At 32.7% G+C, this 24,339-nt stretch overlaps 2 protein-coding genes across 2 annotated transcripts; both read right to left on the bottom strand.

Annotated features, from left to right (window-relative positions):
- Positions 1–298: 298 nt before the first annotated feature.
- LOC114295971 (large ribosomal subunit protein uL3c) lies at positions 299–14,220 on the bottom strand. Its single transcript, XM_028240256.2, has 2 exons — positions 13,481–14,220; positions 299–849 (listed from the first exon to the last, which is right to left on the bottom strand). The coding sequence occupies exons 1-2, from the start codon at positions 14,100–14,102 to the stop codon at positions 560–562; spliced, it is 912 nt and encodes a 303-aa protein (XP_028096057.2). The 5' UTR covers positions 14,103–14,220; the 3' UTR covers positions 299–559.
- A 2,221-nt stretch (positions 14,221–16,441) lies between these two features.
- On the bottom strand, positions 16,442–17,946 carry LOC114262167 (uncharacterized). The gene is made up of 2 exons (XM_028202524.2): positions 16,836–17,946; positions 16,442–16,731 (listed from the first exon to the last, which is right to left on the bottom strand). Exon 1 carries the CDS (start codon positions 17,724–17,726, stop codon positions 16,863–16,865), a length of 864 nt encoding a protein of 287 aa, XP_028058325.2. The 5' UTR covers positions 17,727–17,946; the 3' UTR covers positions 16,442–16,731; positions 16,836–16,862.
- Between the last annotated feature and the right edge of the window lie 6,393 nt (positions 17,947–24,339).

Here is a 24,339-nt window from a genome sequence, read left to right as displayed (position 1 = left end):
GCTAGAAGCATTGGGAATAGTAGAGCATAAGGAATATTTTCTCAGATGGATGTAAAATATAAAGAGCATAACAAACTAAGATTGCCTATGGAATTAACCAAAAGGTAGGCCGGTTGAATATTGAAGCAGGACAACTCACGAAGATTGTGTGCATAATAGAGTAGATAACATAATCAACATGAATCATTTAATTAGAACTGCCCAAGAAGATGGACAAATATTGAAGCACTGCAAAAGCTACGGAAACTCCCAAATATACACATGCCCAACAGATATGCCTACAAATACACCTGGATAATTGACAGCAACTGAAATAATAAATAGGACCAACCTACTGACTTTGATGCATTAATGTTAGAATAATTACACCATGACATTGACTACAGATAAATCTTCTAAAGCAACTGCAGCACAATGTTGTTAGTTATGGTGATCAAAACAAAACAAGCTGAAGAAAATCAACAAGCAGATCTAGAAACTACAAAGCTATACTAATTAACCAAAAAAGTAAATGCATTTAACATTGGTAGTGCAAAAGACGGAGATATACACCACAAAATTAACTTTTAGGAATGTTCTTCCCAACAATCTTTGCCGGTGCAATGCGGAGTAGATTTCCTGGCTTACCAGGGACAGCGCCTTTGATCATCACAATTCGAAGATCATTATCTATTTTCACAATCCTAAGCTTTCTGATCTTTCTTTTGGTTCCTCCCATTCGCCCTGGCATCTTTTTCCCCTTGTACACACGACCAGGAGTTGTCCCGGCACCAATGGATCCAATAGCTCTATGACTCTTAGATCCATGAGTCATAGGGCCTCGCTTAAAGTGGTGTCTTTTGATGCCACCTATAAGGAAAATCAAATAAACTGAAAACTAAGAATCCACTCTTGGAAAAGGAGATTACAGTACAGAATTAAATTTTGGAACGCATAACAACCAGAATCAATTATACATTTCAGCAAGAAGATGCATTTGTCAAGGGACAATAACTAGCCTTTTGAAATTATGAACTAGAAAACAATACTCCAAAAGTTTTGCCACTCTACGTACCTCTACACACAAAAGCATATTACACCTCTATCAAGTTTATACACCAAGTAAAACATTTAATTTCCATTTTGAAACAATTTATATACATTATAGAGCCAAAGAACATGATTTTACGTATATATATAATTTATATCGTTTTATACATAAAATCACGTGTGTACATATGCACATATCACCGGCATTATTTCATGAGCGCAATTGCAAAAGCTTCGAAATGAATGACCATCAAAACAAAGTGAAAAAGTATTAACTTTACATACAAAATTGAAATATTTTCATTTCAGGTGGGGCAGAAGTCAGTGTTTCAATTAGGGATGGCAATGGGGCGGGTAGAGCAGTTTTTACCCTCCCCCTCTCCAATCCCCAATTTTTATTTTTTCCCCATCCCCATCCCCAACGGAGACCAATTTCATGACGACCCCCGCCCCTATTGGGGATCGGTTTTCTCCACCCCATTTGCTTTGCTTCATTGCTTTGCTTTAGGTATATCTCCATAATATAAACAAAACAAAAGCAAAAAATTAAGAATCGAAAAAAGTGAGTGAAAGGGACAAATTTATTAAGATTTTGTTTAGTTTATGGATTTGAGAACAGATTTGGACAGATTTTATACACGTTTTTTTTCCTTTTCAAATCTCTCCCCAGATTCATGAACCAAACACAGCCTAAAAATAATAATTCCCAAAAAAACTATTCTACTTCAGTTTTTTTTATTTATTTTTAGATTGAGAACTGCTTCAGTTTAATAAAAACAAAAACAAAACCAAACAAACAAAATTAAGAAGAAGAAAAGTAAGAGGGAAAAGAAAAATCAATTAAAAGAAAGAAATAACTTCCAAATTATTGCAAGAACCTCACACAGAGAAAATATTAATTAAAATTAACTAACAATTGTGTAGATCCTATCCGATGATTTTTCTACTTTTACACCAAAAAAACGTTGATTTAGGTTCCATTTGTTTCGATATAAAATATGTTTCATGCAAACTGATTACAGTGAAACAAAAAATTTATATTGCATGAAAGAGTTAGGATCCCTATTTGAAAAGTCAAATGCGCTGAAAGAATCTGATTACATAATTTTTAATATCAAGTTGTTTTTGGAACCATAATGAAAAACATTTTTACTTATATTTTGTTCAATCAAACAATAAAAAATGAATAGAATATTTTTAAAAATATATATATATTTTACGTCAAAAAAAAAAAAAAAAAAAAGAAATCATAAAAAATAGTTCGTAGTAGTAGTAGTAGTAGTAGTAGTAGTAGTAGTAATAATAATAATAATAATAACAACAATTTACCTTGAATGGGTAAAAATTTCACATGAAGTTGTTCGTGATTTTTGATTTTTATATTTTTAATTCTAAAATTTAGTAAATTAGGAAGTGCATAACATAAAAGAATTATTATTATTTTCCTATATTTAGTTATAAATTGGACTACATTGACTTAATTATAAAAGTTGAAAGGCATAAATAAAATTAAAAAAAATTAAAAGTACGAGATTTACACTAAAATTTCGAAGAATTGAAAGTTTAATAATCACATTAAAAATATAATTAAATTTAGAAGCACTAATTGAAGTGTTACAATGACGGTAGATGGAAGTATTAAGGAAAGGGGCAGATCTAAATTGACGTGGGAGAGTAGTAAATAAAGATATGAATTTACTTAATTTGACTAACAAAACGGCCGTTGATAGAATCTCGAGTGAAGAAGGATTCATGTAGCCAACCCCATTTAATAAGACTTAAGACCAAGGTTGTTAAGATCACGATCCGGATCGTAGGATCGTACGATCCTACTATCCAATATACATCATTCGATCCGACTCGTGCTTTGGATCGACCCCAGATCAGGATCGTGGTGGGATCGTGAAAGGATCGTTGGAATTGGTGGGATCGTATCTGGATCGCAACTCCATGCGATCTAGATTTGAAGGGTTTTTTCTCAACTTAAAAACAAAATCAGGAGCAAAAAAAAGAGAGGCAGAGAAGCAAAGCAAGCAAACCTGCGATTACGGCAATACAACTTGGGGAAAGAGAAATTGAACATCAAATTTCAAATTTTGCAGCCACAAACCAGGTACACTGTTCTTCTTCTTCTTCGAATCTCTCTCTCTTCGCTGTTCTTCTTCTTCGCATCTTCCTCTCTCTTTGTTGTTCTTCTTCGTCTTCGAATCTTCCTCTCTCTTTGATCTTTTCTTCTTTTTCTTTCTTCACTGCTCAGCTCTTCTTCCTTTCTCTTCACTGATCTGTTTCTTCACTACTCAGTTGTTGTTCTTTTTCTTTCTTCGTTGCTCTCATTTTGTTCTGATTTTGTATATTATATATATATATATATACTGAATTTGCTGCTTCTTTTTTTTTTGTTTTTTTGCTCTTATTTTTTTTGTTTTTTGTTTCTGTAAATTATATATTATATATATTTTCGTATGAATGATGTGTTGATCACTTGAACATTTGGATTTGAGTTCAAATTTTATATTTGGTGCTGTTCCTCCTCAGATTTCTAGAATGGTGAAGCTTCAAACTCTCAATGTTGGTGATGATGATGATGATGATGATGATGGCACCGTGGTTGGTGATGATGATGATGATGTGGCAATGATTAATGTTGATTGTGGCAATAATGATGATAATTTCGGCAACTATGATGACTTATTTTAGTCTTTTATTTGTTCTTCCTTTATTAGTTTGTTTTGTTTTCATTAAGAAACAATGACAATGGTGTGCAAGTGTTGCGACTTCTTTTTTTGAAAAAAAAAATGTTTGAATGCTACCTTGAATTGCTATATTTCTTTTTTTGGGGCTTATTCTATATATATTTTGATAGTATTACTTGGTCATATAAAAATTATTACATTTTTTATCATTTTTGTAGGATCTTACGATTCTCGATCCAATCCTACAATCCGATCAGACAGACCCCCAAAACGATCCTATGTAGGATCCCGACCTTAACAATCTTGCTTAAGACTTGGTTTGGTTTGGCTTGGTTAGAAGCACTAATTAATAATTTATCCCATATATACATGTGAAGTATAAAGATAACAATAATATATATAAATTATTTTAGGATAAAGAATCAATAGTTTGTGATAGCATAGTTGGTTAGCAGCTTCACCATAATTTCATCAGGTATGGCGTTTGAGTCACGGGGGACTTGTTTGTTTTTACCTTGACTTGGAGACAAGGGGATGGGTTACTCACCAACCTAGCCCTGAAAAAATCGGAGATTCACCAACTAATATTATATCCGACCCGTGGGGGGAAAAATTGGGGAAATCCATTCTAATAATAGCAGGGCAATGCGGGTCTCCATCAGGTCCAGGTCAAATTGCCATCCCTTTGCCATTTTCACTTGGGCCCTCATATGAGATAATGAATAAATAAACAATAAGGAAAGGATAAGGTTACTTGACTTTTAGGCACAGCCTAAATGCACCCTAATTTCCATGTGTCCCAACAAGGTCCAAGGAGAAAGTTTTGGTGTACAGGGGAAGTTCTGGTGGAGAAAGAAACCATATCAATCACTACAGGTCATCTATACCATATTCATGTGAGCCGGTGTGTAGAAGAGGGGATCAAGTTCATATTATCTTGGTTTAGTGACCTAGGATAATTGTCTAGGTAAATATTAGTGATGCCTAACATATCAAATTTGATAAACCAAGGGATCAGAGACCGATAACTTGAGTTTCTAGGTAAGTGTTAGTTTCCAATGAAGATGGTAAATCAGGTTCACTCAATTAATTTAAGTCCAATATATCAGATAGTCCAATCTGTGGCCATCATTGTGAAACAATAAAGCATCTCTTCTTGATGTGTAAGTTTATCATGCCAGTGTGAGTTGCTTCAATTTTCTTTTGACAAGAATTTTAATCATTGATTTGATTGAACTAAAGCTTGCCTCTTCAGAGGCCCTTTTACTTCTCTACACTACAAAGAGGTTCTTCTTCACTTAGGATCAATCTTACAAGTAATCTGGAGAGCATTAACAACAAAGTTATTTCTGAGTCTCTCTGCCTCTCCTCTCACATGATTCAACAAGCCAATGAGCTTGTCTGGTGTACTTTTCTCAAGTTGCAAGCTAATAATCAGAAAGCAAAAGCTAAATGCACCCCTTCCCCAGCCAGATAATCACAAAGTTATTTTGTGCTTGAGTTGGAGGGCTCTTCCTCCATCCATCAAGTCAGTTATTTGCTATTGAAAATTTTTCACCGCCACCAATCAAGCCATGCTTCTTTTTTTCTCCAAATCAGTTTCTAGTGTCAATCAATCAAAATTTGTCTAACAGCTAGGCAAGGAAGGGAAAGGGATATCTTCATACATACATACATTATATATCTATATAATAAAGCAGAACGGTTTTTGAAAATATATAACATGTATCAGAGATACATTTCGTTTGAATGGTCTAGATCAATCCTAATCAATATCTAACAATTGAGATAAATTTTTTTCCCGCCCAAACATTTCTTTCCCTAAACTTCCCACCAACTCACGTCTCCTCCTCATTCCTTCTTTATTTCTCTCTCCCTCTCTGTTCTCACGAGTCACGTCTCCTCTCCATTCTCTCTGCTCTTCTTGAACAAACCCCCAAAACCATTTGCCTCCACATTCCCTCTTTACCTCACTCTCTCTCTCCCTCTCTCTCGACCACCGCCATTGCGACAACCGATATTTCTTTCCTCCTCCCTCTCTCCCCACCCTCGGTTGTTTCCTTCGCAAGGTAATTTCGGTTCTCCTCCCTCTCTCTGTTGTATTTTTTTTTTTTTATGTTCTCTCATCTGTTATTGAAATGTTTTTGTTGTTGGGTTCTCTCCTCTCCTCTCCAGTGACATAGCCGCTCCGATCGTTTTCGAGTCCATGTTCGAGCTCGACGAATTGAACGTTTGAGGCTCTGCCCGTTCGTCTTTGTCGGAGTTGCATACACAGGTGTCGAGTTCTCAAGTCTCGAAGAAGGCAGCGGCAAAGCGATGAGAGGCCGGAGCGGCGGCGTCGATGCTTGTGAACATACCGGACTGGTCAAAGATACTGAAGGAGGACTATAAAGAGAATCGGTGGAGAGAGAGTGACGATGAGGGATCGGATTCCGCCGCACAATAATAGCATCGTTCTCAGTGCATGAAGGGATAGGGAGGACTCTGAATGAGAGGGATCTGAGTAGGGTTAGAAAAGCAATTTGGGAGAAAATTGGGTTCCAAGATTAACTTCTTCATCATCGTCATCAGAGCCACAGCAAATGAATATATAATCACAACTGTGAGATATTATTATTAGTTGTTTGTTATTATTATTATTGTTTTCATTTTTGTTTTTTAGTTTTTGAAATCTATTATTTTATTTTAGTTTTGGTTGAACATCTCTAGGAAGGTTCTTCATTCATCTCTCTACTCTTCCTCTATTATATAGATTATATACATACATAATTTATGTATATACATACATAGGATAGTGATAGCGAGAGAGAGAGAGGAGATGGTTGTATTGGTGGGTTGATTTTTTGATAATTGAGTTGGGCTGATTTTTATTTTTATTTTGGATTAAATTAGTCATAAAAAATAAAATAAATTAAAAAATTAATAAAATAAAATATCATATTTAAATCATAATTTTTTTTTTCTCATAAAAATTAAAGAAAACACCTCAAACAAACTTTTTAATCTATACTAAAAGAGAGAGGAGGTGGCGGTTTTGGTAGGTTGATTTTTTTATAATTGGGTTGAGTTGATTTTTTTATTTATTAAAATAGTCATAAAAAAATAAAATAAATTAAAAAATTAATAAAATAAATTATCATATTTAAATCATAATTTTTTTCTCATAAAAATTAAAAAAAAAAACAACTCAAACAAACTTTTTAATCTATACTAAAATAATTAAAAAAATCAAAAAAAAAAACTTTAAAACCAGTTCAACTTTCCAAACGGCTTCTTCATCATCGCCATCAGAGCCACAACAAATAAATATATAATCACAACTGTGAGATATTATTATTAGTTGTTTGTTATTATTATTATTGTTTTCAGTTTTGTTTTTTGCTTTTTGAAATATGTTATTTTATTTTAGTTTTGGTTGAACATCTCTAGGAAGGTCCTTCCTTCATCTCTGTGCTCCTCCTCTATTTATATAAATTATATACATACATAATTTATGTATATACATGGTGGTAGTGAGAGAGAGGAGAGAGAGAGGAGATGGTCGTATTGGTGGGTTAATTTTTTGATAATTGGGTTGGGCTGATTTTTTTTTATTAAATTAGTCATAAAAAATAAAATAAATTAATAAAATAAAATATCATATTTAAATCATAACTTTTTTTTTTTCCTCATAAAAATTAAAGAAAACACCTCAAACAAACTTTTTAATCTATACTAAAAGAGAGAGGAGGTGGCGGTTTTGGTGGGTTGATTTTTTGATAATTGAGTTGGGTTTTTTTTTTTTTTTTTTTTTTTAAAGATTAAAATAGCCATAAAAAATAAAATAAATTAAAAAATTAATAAAATAAATTATCATATTTAAATCATAATTTTTTTCTCATAAAATTTTTAAAAAAAAACAACTCCAACAAACTTTTTAATCTATACTAAAATAATTAAAAAAATCAAAAAAAACTTTAAAACCAATTCAACTTTCCAAATGAAACAAGGGATTTAGCGAGGTTAGCCGTCGGGTCGATGACAGCTGGTGAATCGGCAATACCTGGTCTTGACACGTGTTTCCGTGGGAAAGTAAAAAAAAGCACACTTACCTCTTTCACTCTCTTGCTTTGAAAGTAGACTTCGTTTTCTGTACGTTTTCTTTTTAGGATAATTGATAATTTATTAAATAGTGTTGGGATTAAAATTATATTCTAATTCCAACATTATTTACAACGTGTCTTTAGACACGGGCATACGCTAGTACATATATAAACTGAAACAGACCCTAAGAATAACAAGTTCAAAACTACACGAGCAGATCAGTGTGTGAGTACATACAAATATTTAACATGTGAATCATATCACCAACATTACATTGTAAACTCAATGGTGAAAAAGTAATGCCTGAACACAATCAAAACAAAGCCACAGAATATGAATTTGATGTCAGGCAGTGCTAAAGTTCAGTTGTTAGTTTACTGCTAATTCTGAAAAAAAAAAAAAGAAAAAAAAAAGGGTGACTAATTTCACATACAATCACATAAATATCTACAAAAATATAAGGGTTAATTCCATTTTTATCCCCTAAACTATCTCAATTTCTTCTATTTCATTCTTAAACTATCAATTTCATGTTTTTATCAATTTCTTCTATCTATCTAGCTTTACATCAAACATTCAGTACGTGAGGATACAAAACATTGGTAGATCTGTAAAGTTCACAAATATAGTTCTACGATGATTGATGGGTAGTAACGTAGACAGAAAAGAGAAGATTACAAAAGATGCAGAGTTGGGGTACTGATGAGACCATAAAGGTCTTACATACAATCTTCTGTTTGTAAAGATTGTTTGAAATACAATTCCAATTCCCCTTCTGTGATGTATATATGTTATGCTTCCCGTTTGCTCTTCATCCCAGTAATTAAGTAATTAAAAAGTGGTCTGAAATAATTTTATGCTTGCCAGAGTTCAAAACTAGCAAATCAAACCAAACCAAGCTTTAAGTCCTATCAAATGAGGTTAGCTACATAAATCCTTCTTCTCCATTTGACTCTATCCAAAGCCAATTCCTTCTCTCTCATGAAAAAGAAAATACTCAGAGCAAGATTTGAATCTTGTCATCTCAAGCATTGATTGGTAACCCCCACACCATACCACCCCCCCCCCCCCCCCCCAAAAAAAAAAAAAAAAAAAACCAATAATAATAAGAAAGAAAAAAAAAAATAAAAAAATAAAAAAAGAAGAGGATTAAATAACATTCCACCCCCCAAAACCAATAGTAATTAAAAAAAAAAGGAAAAAGAAAAAAAAGAAGAGGATTAAATAACATTTCAATAGCAATTAACAATGCAAGTTGGTCATTCTTTTTTCATTGCATTTTTCCTTTCAAATCTCTGAAATCTTGACAAGTAATTTAAATAAATTAGTTGTATTGGCCATGCCAACTACAGTGCAAAAACTAACCTATTAAGTAGCTGATGCATCATCCGGAAGGCATCTTGATGTAGGATAACACGGAAATTTAGGGTTTCAAAAGGTGCACTAAAAGGATAGTGTTTTACCAATCAAACATATTAATTTTGGGGCTGTTATGGGACTATTATGAGGCTGCAGAAATTCAAGAAAGAAAGAAAGAAAAGAAAAGAAAAGAAGATACATCTAGGAATCACTCCTAGAATCCCTTAGGCATCACACCTATGGTTTGATTGCATCACACAATCTATAAGAAAGCTTCAAAGCTCTTCAAATTTTCTAAAATATCAACTCTATTGAATTAGAAGTACTACATGGCTTTACATAGACTCTAGAAACTTCCTATTCCAACTAGAACCAAAAAGGGAAACTACTAAAAATATTTTTGGTTTCCAAAACTAATTTAAACCCAAATAAGAAACATAAACAAAAATTAATTAAATAATTTAACCCACAAGACAACCCATGGGCAACCCTTATAGCCCATGTCAACAAATATAAAAATTACTAAAATACTCTTGACCTAAAAATCCTAGAAAATATAAAAACAATCATAAAATAAGATTTCAATAATACTAGATACATGATCATGTATGGTTCCTATCGGTTTCTCTTTCAAATAATTTTCAAATACTGTTGTTTCTTTGAATTTACTCTTCCTTGAGCTTCTTATACTCCCTATCTTTCTTCCTTGGTAAAAAAAAACTCGACCTCGAGTTTTTAAGTGTTGAAGATTAAGAATCCACAAGTTTTCAAATTGCATCCATGGTTTCATATTAAAATTTTCAAGTTGTCACCACATTTTCTTCGTTGGAGATAAGAACAAAAATATGGAGGGATTAATCTTTTCAATCATGCCACTAAATTTGTATGGAATATTTAAGTCAATTGGCATAGGACACATCCTCAAATTGATCTAAATAAGCTTTTATAAAGTTTCTTTGATATTCCCATTAACAATCTCAACACCTTCTCTTTAACCTCTTTTCCCAACACAAGATTATCTTTTGATTCACTTTTGGCCACTTCATAGATTATGATTGAAGCAAATTCACTAGGTGACTTTGTGGGCACTACATCAGACCTCGGATTGCAATATCATGAACTCTAAAGGCATAATAAGTTCTGGACCAGCAGCAGGCTGGTTTTTTTCTTTAGTCGCTACAGCTTGTATGAAATCCAAGTCTTCTATTTGGACAACATCCTCTTCTTGAGTAATAATTAGATCTACTTGGGGTGCTCTTTAACTGCTAATAAGAGGCTTTTCAGCCTCCTTAACATTCTGTTCCTCCACTTATAACTCTAATAGCTTAGAGTTTTAATGTTCAACAACATTCATTACCTTCAACGGTTCATCAGAGGACTTAGGCACCAAGTTAGCTACCTCCAAGTGCATATTAGATGTAGGACCAGCAGTGAAACTGTTAAATGGTATAGTTACCTTGGCACAAATATCACTCAATTCCCAATATTTGTTCACTCAACATTGATTTCGTGCTTGAGCTGGAGGGCTCTCCCTCCATCCATCAAGTCAGGTAATTTACCAACGGAAATTTTTCCACTGCCTATCTCATGCCATGCTTCTTTTTTCTCCAAATCGGTTTCCAGTGTCAGTCAATCAAGATTCGTCTAATAACTAGGCAAGGAAGGGCAGGGTATACATTCATACATGTATACATTATACATAAATCTATAAACTGAAAAACAGCCTAAGAATAACAAGTTCAAAACTACACAGGAGCAGATCAGTGTGCGAGCATATACAAATATTAATATGTGCGTCATATCACCAGCATTACATCTAAGCTCAATAGTGAAAAAGTAAAGCTTGAACACAATCAAAGCAGAGCAACAGAATATGAATTTGATATCATAATCAGGCAATGCCAAAGTTCAGTTGTTAGTTTACCGTTAATTCTGTAAAGAGACTGATTTCACATAGAAACACATAATTATTTACAAAAATATAATTACATGGGGCTAATTTCACTTGTGTTGTATCCCCTAAATTATCACCATTTTTTTCCATTTCATCCCTAAACTACTAATTTTATCTATTTAGTCTCTACAGTTTTTTTATTTTATTTCATTTCATTTGATCCAACTGCAGATGATTATATTGAAGCCTAAGTTGATTAAAAAAGTAATTTCAGCAGTTGAACAGCTTAACTACTTCAACAAAACACTCATTAAATTAGTTGTGGGTCGGTATAGTTTGTTAAATAAAGTAAAAAATTAAGGGTGTGTTTGGTTTGTGATTTGAGATAAATTTTGAAGAAAAAAAATTGGGAAGAGAGTTTAGAATTTTTTTTGGGTTTAATTCGTTATATATTTTGAAAATAGTTTTGAAGTTTTAGAGTTTCGGAGTTTGGGATGATTTGATATTTTACTGTAGTTGAGTAGATATGCGTGAGAGAAAAAGTGATTGAGAAGAAGAAAAGAGAGAGAAAAAATGACTGATTAATGTGTAAGAGAGTGATTTTGGAAAAAAAAAATTCAAAAAATTTGAGCCAAACAAAATTTTGAAAATTTTTCTCAAAAATTGTATCTTGAGATACAAACTAAACAAGCCCTAAGTGCTTGGCTGTATGATTTAACTAGTCCAAATTATAAAATTAACTTTTTTCCCCATCATGGTCTCTACATGAACTGAAATGAGAAACTTTAGGATGAATTTTTTTTTTAAAAATGTACGAGTTTACACCTATTGTCTGGATTGAGTGATTTGGAGAGAGAAGGAAAGAAATCAATCTCTCTTAATCTTAATCACTTGCTTGGATTACTAAACAGGAGAGAAATGAATTGAGAGAAATATTTCTCTCATAACTCACTTTTCGAATCAAATCTCTCCAAAACTAGAGAGATTGGGAGAGAAGAGAAATGAAAAGATTACTAATTTTGTATAATACTAAAATTGCCCATCTACCTACATAAGAAATAAAAAGGTAAAAAGTTATTTTGGTAGCTTTGCTTTTATGCAATCTATCCAAATAAGATTAGAGAAAAATCACCATTTTTTGTTTTCTTTTTTTCAACTTAACCAAACAAGGGAGAGAAATCACATCATTTCTTTTCTTTTCACTTGTCCCCGAACTTCACAAATCATTTCTTTTTCTTTTCTCTACCAAGGCCCCGTTTGGAAATTGACTATTTTAGTTGATTTTTTGACTAAGGCCTCGTTTGGAAACAAGCTATTTTAGTAACTTTTTGATTTTTTACGAAAAGATGTGCAGAAAAGTAGACGGAGTGATGTGACAACTTATAGTAAAGTAAGTTTTTAACTTTTTGACTAAAATAGTTACTCCCCAAACAAGGCCTAAATATCCAAACACAGTCTTAGGGATAAAAGCGAAGTTAACCCTAAATACATGGGTAATTCTATTTCCACACATCAAATCCTCTTAAAGCATATCTTTTCTCATGACACACGTAATAAATTTAAAATCTTCTGTTTTGCTTAATACACATCCTACCCTACCAAAAAATACTCTCATCTTGTTCATCATTCAAACCCTAACCCCTAATCCTTATCTTCTTCATTCATCGCCAGCCGGGCTCCAGGCTCCACCCCCCTCCGCCGAAAACTTGTACCACTGCCGCAGCTCTTATCCTTCTACTGTCACCAACCACCATTACCAATCCATCTATGTCCTCTCTACTGCAATTACGGTCACAACCATGGTTTATGAAACAGCCCAAATTCTCTTTAGCACAAGCATCTATTGCCTCGCTCGCTGCCATTCAATGTCATGAAGTAAAAATGCTTATCTCTTTGGTGTGCCTTATAAGCTTGCATATCCCAACATATTCAGTAAGAAATTGCCCTTCAGAGATATCCTCGGAATTACTTTTAACCTCAACATTCATTGACAACTCTAGAATTTGATTACTCAGTCTACTCAATATATTAATGACATTCTTCTTCGTTAGGACTTAAGATTTTTGATGAAGAAGATAAGGTTATTTTGATAATTTTATTTTAGGATAAAATTGTACTAAAAAAAAAATTCACTTAGCCTGTGCACAGAGCATCTGATATGTGGAAATAGAATTAGCCTAAGGTAATATTTGGTTCACAAATCGAATGGAATGATCACTCCATCAATATGTTCAATCCCATGTTGTGGTTGACTAAAAAAATAACAACAAAATGCATTACAAATAGAATCATCACTCATCATTTCAAGGAATGATCATTCCATATGAGAGCATAACGAATAATCCCACTCCATTCCAACTCATTCAAGTGAACCAATACACAAACAGAGATAATAATAACTTAGAAAGGAAGAGAGGCAGACCTTGGAAACCCTTGCCAATGGTGGTTCCAGAAACATCAACCAAATCCCCTTCTTTGAAGAGCTCCTCAAAAACCAGCCGTTGGTTAGGCTCAAACCCATCAACCGATTGCAACCGAAACTCCTGCAAGTGGCGCAAGGGGATGATCCCGGACTTGTGGAGGTGACCCATCTCGGGCTTGGTGAGCTTTCGGTCTCGAACCCTCCGATAACCGACCTGAATGGAATCGTAGCCGTCGGTGGCCTGAGTCTTGACCTGGGTGACAATGTTGCCCTCTCTAAAACCCACAACGGTGACGGGGACAACAGTACCATTGGGTTCGAAGAAACTCATCATACCCAATTTAGTACCCATGACACCGATACCAGCCTCCATGGACATTGAAATGGTGGTCGAAAATGGGGGGATTTTGGTGGGTTTTGAGAATTTGGTGGGGATGAGGAGAGAGCGATTGAAGAGTGAGGAAGAGGAACAGCGAAGAGAAGTGTAAGTGTGAGTGTGAGGTCGATGAAGAAGCAAGGATGACTGTGACGATGATGATGATGATGATGAAGCGCAAAGATGTTGTCTTTGGGAGAGTGATGATGACATTCTTGGTGTCGTTGGTAGCGAAATGGCGGCCATGTTTGAGTCAATTGATGGTGTCTGTAAAACTCAGAAGCTGAAAGAGAGAGTAAGATAGAGAAAGCGCTTTCCTTTGGCTCTGTTTGGAAGGGTTATTTGGGCTGAAACACTTAGGCCTCGTTTGGGGAGAGGGCTTGACTAAAATAGTTTATTTTAAAAAATAAAAAGACAAACTATATCTTAATAGTTAAATTTTCATTAAATTTTATTAAAAATAAATCGAAACAAAATTATTGTCAAAAATAATTTTTTTGACAATTTTTTACGCATATCGTTAAAAATTGATAATTAATAATTTTTTTATCACGATTTTTATAAATTATCACTAAAACATAAAATTAGTAACTTTTTTTTAACAAATTTTTTAAATTTCTGCTAAATGTTAAGACTTAGTAACTTTTTTTTTACGCTTCTTTAAATTTTCACTAAAATTTATAATTAGTGACTTTTTTATGACAATTTTTAAACTATTGCTGAAAATTAACAATTAGTGATATTTTTTAATAGTGTTTGATGAAAAACGCTATTAATTCTCACAGAACATATTGGATAATAAATCTACCTGTTAAGACATACACGTAAGTCTCCCATAAATAAAATAAGTTAAAATAACTAATAAAATGTCCTATCTAACCTATAATCATTTAACTTTTTTTCTTATAACCATCAAATCAACTACAAAAAAACCAACTTCTCAAATACAATTTTTTTTGCTAAGTTAAAATAGTCAAAAGGTCATTGCCAATTTCCCAAACAATGCCTTAATAAAGATAAAATAGACTAAAATAATCAATAAAATAAAATATTATTTAATTTATAATTATTTCACTTTTTATCTTAAAAAACAATATATTCCTGAACACAATTTTTTTACTAGATTAAAATAATTAAAAAAAATTAAAAAATCAATTAAAATAATCAACTTATCAAACAGGCCTTTCTTTATCAACAATGGGGACCAAGCAAAGTATTAGGCAGGCTCTGGTGCCCTGAGGATCACGATAGACAGATATCAATACCAGCAGTGAAATGTTTGGGACCTTTTTTTGAGTTTTATGACTTTTAATTTGATCTTGACTTTTGATGTGTGTGTGAGATCCATTCATACATGTGTAAGTTTATAATGTAGTTGGGATGAAAATGAAAATTGCAGGAGTTATGTATATATGGGTCTCTATCACAATTGACCAACACTGCCTCTACATTCAGTTTGACATAGTTTTGCACCATTGCAACGAGGACGTTTTGTTTAACGCTAAAAAAATTGAAATATATATATATATATTTCTGTTGAGAGAATTACGGGCCTTTTTTCAAAATAAGCCAACTTACTAACCTATTTTCCAAACTAAGCTTAGTTTGGCTGAAATTTCAAAAATAAGCTGAAGCACGCTTTCAGCATGTTTCTGGCCCACCTATCAGCTTGACGGGGAATGATAAGCAACCTCAGTTGCAGAATGATAAGAAGACCCCGATGCTGCCGAAGCAATTGCACCAGCATGACCAAACCAACTCATCTGAAGTTAGTTAGATTAGTCAAAGTTAGTTAGACTAGTTAGTATTAAATATAGCAGTTGTAAAGTTGTTAGAACCATAGTCAATTGTAACTATAGTTAGGTAGAGTGTATCAATTTATAAACACTGTATGCGATCTTGATAGATGTGAATGGATTGTGATTGTTATTGAATAAACAAACATCTATTCTTGAATCTTCTTCATCATAAAAGCGTGGTTATAAAATACGCTTTTAATTAAGAAAACGTTGTTTCTATTAGCGCTTTCATGTTTAGTGAAAGCGTGTTTCAGAATCGTACTTTCAGAAAAAAATCTGGTTGAAAACCACGCTTTTAAAAAAAAATTAATTTCAAAAGAAAGCTTGCTTTTAAACTGAAATTACTAAACAACCGTTTATTATTATTATTATTATTATTATTATTATTATTTTGATTGATTGATTTCTCTTCAATTCATATTCTATAATTCACTCAGTCATCTTTTAGATCTTTATATATAAATTATTCATATAAAATATCGTATTAACAAACAATCTTAGCTACCAAATTTTATTATTTTAATATTTAAAAATAAATTATGTAATTTTGAAATTATGTTTCTCATCCATTATTTTTTTTTAAATGATAAAATTATATATACTATTATGCGATTATCAGATCAATTTGATATTTACATAAATAATTTATACATAATTTTTTTTAAAAATAAACAGCATGAATTGTCTAAAGAGTAGTGATTAAAAGCTCTAAAATTAGAGTTCTGATTTAAGCTGTAATGAAGTGACAAAAAAAAATAAAAAGAAAATCACAAACAAGCATGAATGAACATCATATCAAAGATTATTAAATTAAGATTTTACCATTGAATCATTAGAAGGGTGATTATAGTGTATCAACATCTAGACATACATTGATTGAACATATAAGAAAACACATAAAGTGTATCTGAATACATGATTGCAACATGAAATTTTCATAAAAGCAAAAATTTGAAACATATGGATTGTTTGAGCCCTCTTTATTTTCCTGTCGCATGTCATGGTTAAGCTCAATGAACCCCAGCATAGTATCCTTTTCCTTCTTATAGCAATTACATTTTCCATTAACCTATGACCTGAAAAATAAATGAACAAATAAGAAGATGATGAGAATAAGTGAATAAGAGGCATCATTACTTTTCTACTTATTAGTTACAAAACATAGACGCATTATACTTACATGAGTCGATCACTTGTAGTGACTTCTTTAGTAAACAATAGGAGGTGGAGGAGGTGGTGACTTGTAGTAGTAGGGAGGTGGTGGTGATGGGGACGGAGGTGGAGGAGACTTGTAATAGTATGGTGGAGGAGGTGACGGAGATGGTGGGGGTGGAGACTTGTAGTAATACGGTGGTGGAGGTGAAGGTGATGGTGGAGGTGGGGACTTGTAATAGTAGGGAGGTGGAGGAGATGGTGATGGTGGTGGTGGAGACTTGTAGATGTAAGGAGGTGGGGGTGATGGAGATGGTGGTGGTGGGGACTTGTAGTAGTACGGCGGAGGTGGTGAAGGTGAAGGTGGTGGTGGTGATTTGTACATGTATGGAGGGGGAGGTGATGGTGATGGAGGTGGTGGAGACTTGTATACATAAGGTGGTGGAGGTGATGGGGATGGTGGTGGTGGGGATTTGTAGACGTACGGAGGTGGTGGTGATGGAGAAGGCGGAGGAGGTGATTTGTAGTAGTAAGGAGGACGAGGTGATGGAGATGGTGGGGGTGGTGACTTATAGTAATAAGGAGGTGGCGGCGAGGGAGATGGAGGTGGAGGGGACTTATAATAGTATGGAGGTGGAGGAGAAGGTGTAGGGGGAGGAGGGGATTTGTAGTAGTATGGAGGTGGTGGTGATGGAGATGGAGGAGGTGGTGATTTGTAGTAGTAAGGAGGAGGTGGAGGTGGGGGCGACGGCGGTGGCGGTGACTTATAATAGTAAGGTGATGGTGGCGGCGGGGACATGTATAAATAAGGCGGCGGCGGTGGAGAAGCATAAATGTAAGGCTTGTAGTCAGCTGCTACATGTGTAGCTAACAAACAGATTGCCAAGGCACACAGTGCCATTGGAAAAGAAGAGGCCATTTCCAGAAGCAATTCTTAGGTTTTGTTTGTAATACCCAGAGACTACTACTATTTGATGTTTTCAGAAAGGGGAGGGATGCCCTTTATATAGTGATCTCTTCAATCAGTATGAGCATTTTTTTAATAGTTGTTGGAAACTTCCTCCCTCTAACAAATCTCTTATTTTTTAAACACAAAATAATCTCCCATTTTCATTCAAAGACTGGTTGTGGTGGGTTCCCACTAAACCATTTTGTACTCTAGCTGAGAAGTCACTCAATATGCAAAATGTTGGAATTTTGAAGGGCGGAGATTGACCAGGTCTGATCTGGTTACATGGAAATTTTATAACAACAATGATTCATCTCCCTTTTCTCCCCACCCCCTTTGACCCTCTCTCTCTCTCTTATTGGTTACCTTTTCTTTTTCTTTTTCTTTTTTTTCCTGCTCCTCCAATCACCACCCATCACGTGACAAAGGGAGTGAGGGGTGATCCCCAAAAGGGGTCCCAAACATTATTCATTTTATAATTTGTTGATCAAACTAGTAGTGGGATGTGATAGGGCTTGGAGTTGAATTAGTTTTATAGTTGACTGCATTCACATACATCTGACAAGGTTGGCATCTAGTGTGCGCCTCTATGATTAATGTAGTTAAATATCATCTAGTTATAACACAAAATGATTGGTTTTGATTTCATTTTACAGTTTTAGGCTAAAAATTTATCACTATAGGTAAGCTGTCTAATTCAATTAAAAAAAAAAAAAAATTTACCTATACAAGTATTTTAAAATTTTCATAGTCATACTGCAAAATTTTAAAATATTCTTCAAATTAACTTTTTTTAAATATGTAACAACTAAAGAAATTATGCATATTATATAGTAATTGCTATAAAAATACAATAAATCGTATAAATAGTAAAAAAAGAAACTACAAACATTTTTATACCAAAAAAAAAAAAACTCTGTGAGAATGAAATTCTCATTGATGTCAAAATGAGATTGGGATTTGAAGAATTGAATGAGAAGACAAATAAGCATCTTGTATGACCAATATACATATTAAAATTACTAAAAACATCAAATGATTCAGTTCAGTTTTGTTTGGTTCTTTTGAGCCTTAATTTGTTAATCGAACCGTAATTAACAGTTTTTAATTTTTCAGTACCGGAACTAAACCGCCCTCTAAATGTTGAATTGGTTCAAATTAGTTTATTGATTACTAATAGATATATTTATATTTAACTCCCCTAGTTAAGAAACAATATGTTCAGTGATGACATCCAAAAAAAATTGAACCCAATCATTTGATGTTTTTATTAATTTTAATATGTATATTGTATTGTAAAAGATACTTATTTTGCTTCTCATTCAATTCTTCAAACCCCAATCTCATTTTGACGTCAATGAGACTTTCATTCTCACAAAGTATTTTTGAATTCCACTAGTTAAAATTTCTATATCTCCATATTTTCACGCAAATCAACAATTGGACAATATGATTTGAAAAAATAATAAAAATAAAAATCTGTAGCCGTCGGTGGCCGAATTTAGTTATAACAGGATGACCTTTTCATTTTATTTATTTATTTTTTGGTAAAATGCACACCATAGTTAGCTGCACACCTTAGAATTTTTCCATATTTTAATATGATGATAAGGAATAGCAAAGAAAAATGGCATTGACCATGGCAATGAAGTCATTGTCTCTACACTTGATAATTGGTTGCATTGCATGGAAGTCACCAACACCAACCACTCCTTCAAGTTGTTGTTTAAAATCCAATTTTAACAGCTGTTTGACTTTGTCTTGGATTTGAATATATGTGTCTTGCTACTAATAAGATTGATATCAAAGTTGAATATGGTTTATTATTATTGTGATCTACAAAGCACTTTCCTATAATAGCTTTTTAATCATGGTGGACTGCAATTACACTCATTAATTACCTACTACTTAAAATTTCAAGCTACATATGATTGGTTAGAAATCATCACTTTAATTTAGTGGTGTTTTGAGAAGTTGATAAAAAGATAATTTTTTGATTTTTTGACTTTTTTGCTAGCTTTTTTTGCAAAAAATTGGGTTATTTTAGGTTAAAAAAAATTGACTTTTTTGGTTAAAAAAACCAAAAAACTAAAACTTTTTACCATTGTTCCCAAAAGACCTTAGTCATCAAACACTCTTACATTGTTAATACCACTGTTGCGAGTACACATTAAGAACTACGACAATGCTACGTAGCTCAAATTTTGTGGCTTAAAAGTGGCTCAAATGGCCAAAACGACGTCATTTTGAGTACAGAACAATATAAAAATGACCAAAACGACGTCGTTTTAGCTATTTGAGCCACTTTTGAGCCACAAAATTTGAGCTACGAGACATTTTCCTAAGAACTAATGGTTATATTAGTTTGGTCTTATCAACATAAACACCAATATAATACATCTTAAAATTATAATTTTGTGTCATCTATATCATTGTGTCAAATTTTATCTTGACAAATTATGATCAGTTCAAATTAAAAAGGTGGGTATGGAGTCCCACCTTTATACATACATTATTGAGGAGATGGCTATAATAAATTGAGACTTAAAATCCCACTTTTATTTATGTAATCAATAATTAATTTAGATTAAAATTGACATGTTAGTCCGGATTCTCATTTCAGTGCTCGACAAATCCTTATAATTAATAGACAATTTCATGAGAAGATCACACTTTAGATGACATGCAAGTTTGACGTCTTCAACTCCTTTTTTGGACAATGTATGAATCAGCAACTAATAAACCAAACGCAATTTATATTTTCTTAATTAATTTGTGAAGAAGAAAAAGGTGTAATTAGCTGAGAAGGATTCAAAGGTACGGTGTACATTATTCTTATTTTATTAAAAAAAAAATATGTATATAATTCAAACCACGTCACCCATCTCAATACAATTAAAAAATATGTATATAAATTGTTAAGAACGATTCAAATGTTACAAGCTCTTAAAAAAATTATGGGAATAAGAATGATTAAAACTAATAAAATAAGAAACAAAAGTACTCAAAATATGAATCTAATTTTGGAGGCTTCTCCCAAACTAAGCCTCTATATTAATTTATTTCTCAAACTAAGCTCCTATATTAATTTATTTTCTACTTTGGCCAAATTTCCCAAACTAAACTGAAGTGTGTTTACAAAACACGCTTTTAATATTTTTGTAGTGCAGGCAGACAAAATAAATAAAATCATGAAATCGTGTTTACAAAACACATTTTTAATTAAGGTCGCGCGGTTACAAATCGCATATTTACTAATTATCCTATCAATTAATAAAACGCAATTGAAAAACGCGCAACATTGTGTTTTGAAAACACGCTTTCAATAAAATAATAATAATAATAATTATATAAAATGATCACTTTTTTACTTTAATTCTAAAAATCTTTTTATTTTATTTTATTTTAAGAGTTAGGATTTAGGATTTAATTCTTTTTTGTTAATTTTAGGGTTTAGGGATAATTTTTTTTTATTTTTTTATTTTAGGGTTTAATTCTTAAAATTTATTTATTTTTATTTTAGGGTTTAGGATTTAAGGTTTAGGGCAAAGTGTAATTTATAATGCCAAAAAAACATATTAAAAACATAAAAAATAAAAAATAAAAAGAAGATAAAACTGTGTCGTTTCAAGCACAATAAAAAACACAATAGGGGTCATAGCAATGACTCCGTGGCCCAAAAAAAATGTAAGGCTTGGCGTCAGACATCACACATACACATACTCTTTTCTCTCTCTCTCTCTCTCTCTCTCTCTCTCTCTTTGACACACTTACACCCACATCACTCCACTATCTCTCTTTTACACACATCCACACACACTTATAATAAATAAATAAAAATAAAAATAATTAATTTTATTCATTATATTTATTTTAATAAAACATATATAATTTTTAATATATATAAATTTTATTTTTATAAAATTAATACCAATAAAAAGATATCAATCATATTTTTAAAATGAGATCAATATTAATATATATATATATATATATATATATAATAATAAATAATAATTACTCTGTTTGGCTTGGTTATATTTTTTTAAATATGTTCTTTTTTTAAAATTATTAATCTCATTGTAAAGATAATCAAACCAAATAGAGTGATTGTTATTTTTTATAGACCATTATCAAATATATGTAACAATAATTTATAATAATACATAATAATCAAATCGAACAGAGTGATTTGATTATTATGGCCCACGCTTTTCATATGAACTAGCCTAGCGAATTTCCATGACTATGCCATTTTCAAAACTTTTTTCCCACTCTAGAGTGGTGTTTATCTTTATTCCCATTATTGGGTGAAACGGCTTTTCCAGTGCCCTTTTTGTTGAATAAAAAAAGATTAAATTTTTCTTTGCATAAAATCGGCTTTTGAAAAGCCGTTTTTACTTAATTTGTAATTATTTCTCATTAATTTAAAATGGTTTTGCTAAACCCGTTTTGTGCCAAATATTTTTTGTTTTTAAATTCTTAATTTTGAAGATAAATATTTATATTAAAAATATATTTCAAACATAAAACAGTTATAGGAAAACTATTTTACAATACGGCTTTAGCAAAGCTGTTTTTAAAAAAATGTTTGTTTTTTTGGTTTGTCAATGTTGGTTTTGGTTGAATACATGTTTTTGCCCTGCTCCCCAGTCCAACACACACAGACGAAGCCAAAGAGAGAGGAAGAGAGACGAAGAGAGTGCACAGCAGATGAGGGTAATCACTTTTTTGGTTATCACTATTGAACAGATGAATGAGTTCAGAGATCTTGTTTGTTCCCTTAAATATTTGTTGTCAAGAAATATTTAAATAAAACTTCACATAGCATATACAAAGTATCTAATTTGCTAATTACTACTACGAACAGGGAAACAAAATAAAGGTATGGCTATAACACTTACAACACTTCAGAACAACGTAGCTAGTTCAAACATAAGTATTCCACAAAAATAATTTGTGGAAACATTTAATATAACACAGTACATAAAATAAAGCTACAAGTACAATACTTAACAATTACATAGATGACATTCTTAGACAAACCTTTCACAAACTCATTGCCGGAAAAGTTATTTTAACACACACAGTACATAATTATGGATAACAACATATAATTTAGTAGACGGATACAAATCAACAATCTCAGAGTCCGAACAAGAAGTGCAGGATCCTCCTTGATAGCCTTGATAGCCTCAGCATTTGGTGTTGTTCCTTTCTTCTTGGCATTCGACTTAAGTATAGATAGTTTCATATCGTGGGCTAACCTACGGCGCATTTGAAAAATCTCATGTCGAAGTCTTTCACATAGTCAATCAACATTATATGGATCTTTCTTTTGGATCTCAACTGAACGTGCTTTCGGCATCTTCAGTTGATTTTTCCGACATAATCTTTCTATTTGCACTCGCTCTATAAATAGTGCGAGCCACTTTCAGAAGTATAGTGTCTACTAAACCATATCCTATTTGATTATCAAATGGATCCTCCATGAAATCACATGGATCTCAATCGTACTTGGGCATGACAAAATGTCGCTTTCCAAACCTATCATGATAAGCACAAGAGGTATCTAACAAAGCAAATGGTGTTTCATCTTCAGCATCGCCACTTTCCCTTCCTGTTTCTCTTCCTCGACATGAACTCTCACCACTTTCGAAGTTCCTATCCCTTGCGAGTCCCCTTCACGTTCCTCTTTCTCGTCATGAACTCTCACATCTGCGATTCCTACCCCTTGCCATGAATCTATACTCTACTTGATTTTTTTTCTCAATAAATGAACGATAGTTTCCTAGGGTGAACTTAGTGAAAAGGTTGTGTGTTTACCATCACTCATTCAGTCCTCTATCTAGTTGTTTGTCAACACTATTTCCGTGTGGTCATATTAATGTGACTTCGATGAGTTCTGAAATATGAGGAAAAAAACAAAGCATCTAAGTCGCGCTGCACAAAGTCACATGCCATTAAAAGCCCACATATACCAACACATCTTTATGAGTTGTCATTTTAAGGAATAAACAATCAATGATAAACACGCTCCACACAATCAGTACTTCAATCATCACTCGAAAGTGGCTATTCACTTTTTTCAAAAAAGACCAATCATCTGTACGCTGTTTACTGTGGCCAAGTGAACTTGGCCATTTCATTGAGTCATTTAATTTATTACGTTTGTTAAAGTCACTGCATCACTGAGAAATGTTGGACGTATCACTGCGACGACTTTGATGAGACTACTCATTGTATGAAAAAAGCAAGAAGTCATACCATAACTATTGTGCCCATGTGAACTTCAGCAATTCATAACGAGATGAGGGGATGTCAAAATAAAACAACGAAACAATTAGACCATTTGTGTTTAAAAAGCCACCCTATGCAGCTTCAAATAGATTGATAAATCTTGAAGAGAGAATATTATAGAGTTGGAATGTATTGAAGATTAATTTGTAATAGAGTACTTATAGATGGGTTTTTTGGATGTATAGAACTTGAAAGTGTTACAGATAAAAGCTAGCCTAGTATCCAGACAAGAACAACACCGATAGTTAACTAAAAATTTGAGAGAAATCATTAAAAATTAGTT

This window comes from Camellia sinensis, chromosome 5, assembly GCF_055761805.1.
Source record: "Camellia sinensis isolate YWXY chromosome 5, ASM5576180v1, whole genome shotgun sequence".
In the NCBI taxonomy this organism is placed as follows: Eukaryota; Viridiplantae; Streptophyta; class Magnoliopsida; order Ericales; family Theaceae; genus Camellia; species Camellia sinensis.
Note: the sequence above shows the minus strand (reverse complement) of the source record. Positions and strands in the feature narration are given on the sequence as shown.

Coding starts and splice junctions, on each gene's coding strand:
- LOC114295971 (XM_028240256.2), bottom strand. CDS start 14,102: ATGGCCGCCATTTCGCTACCAACGACACCAAGAATGTCATCATCACTC. Junction 850..13,480: donor CATTGGCAAGGGTTTCCAAG/GTCTGCCTCTCT, acceptor TTTTCCTTATAG/GTGGCATCAAAAGACACCAC.
- LOC114262167 (XM_028202524.2), bottom strand. CDS start 17,726: ATGGCCTCTTCTTTTCCAATGGCACTGTGTGCCTTGGCAATCTGTTTG.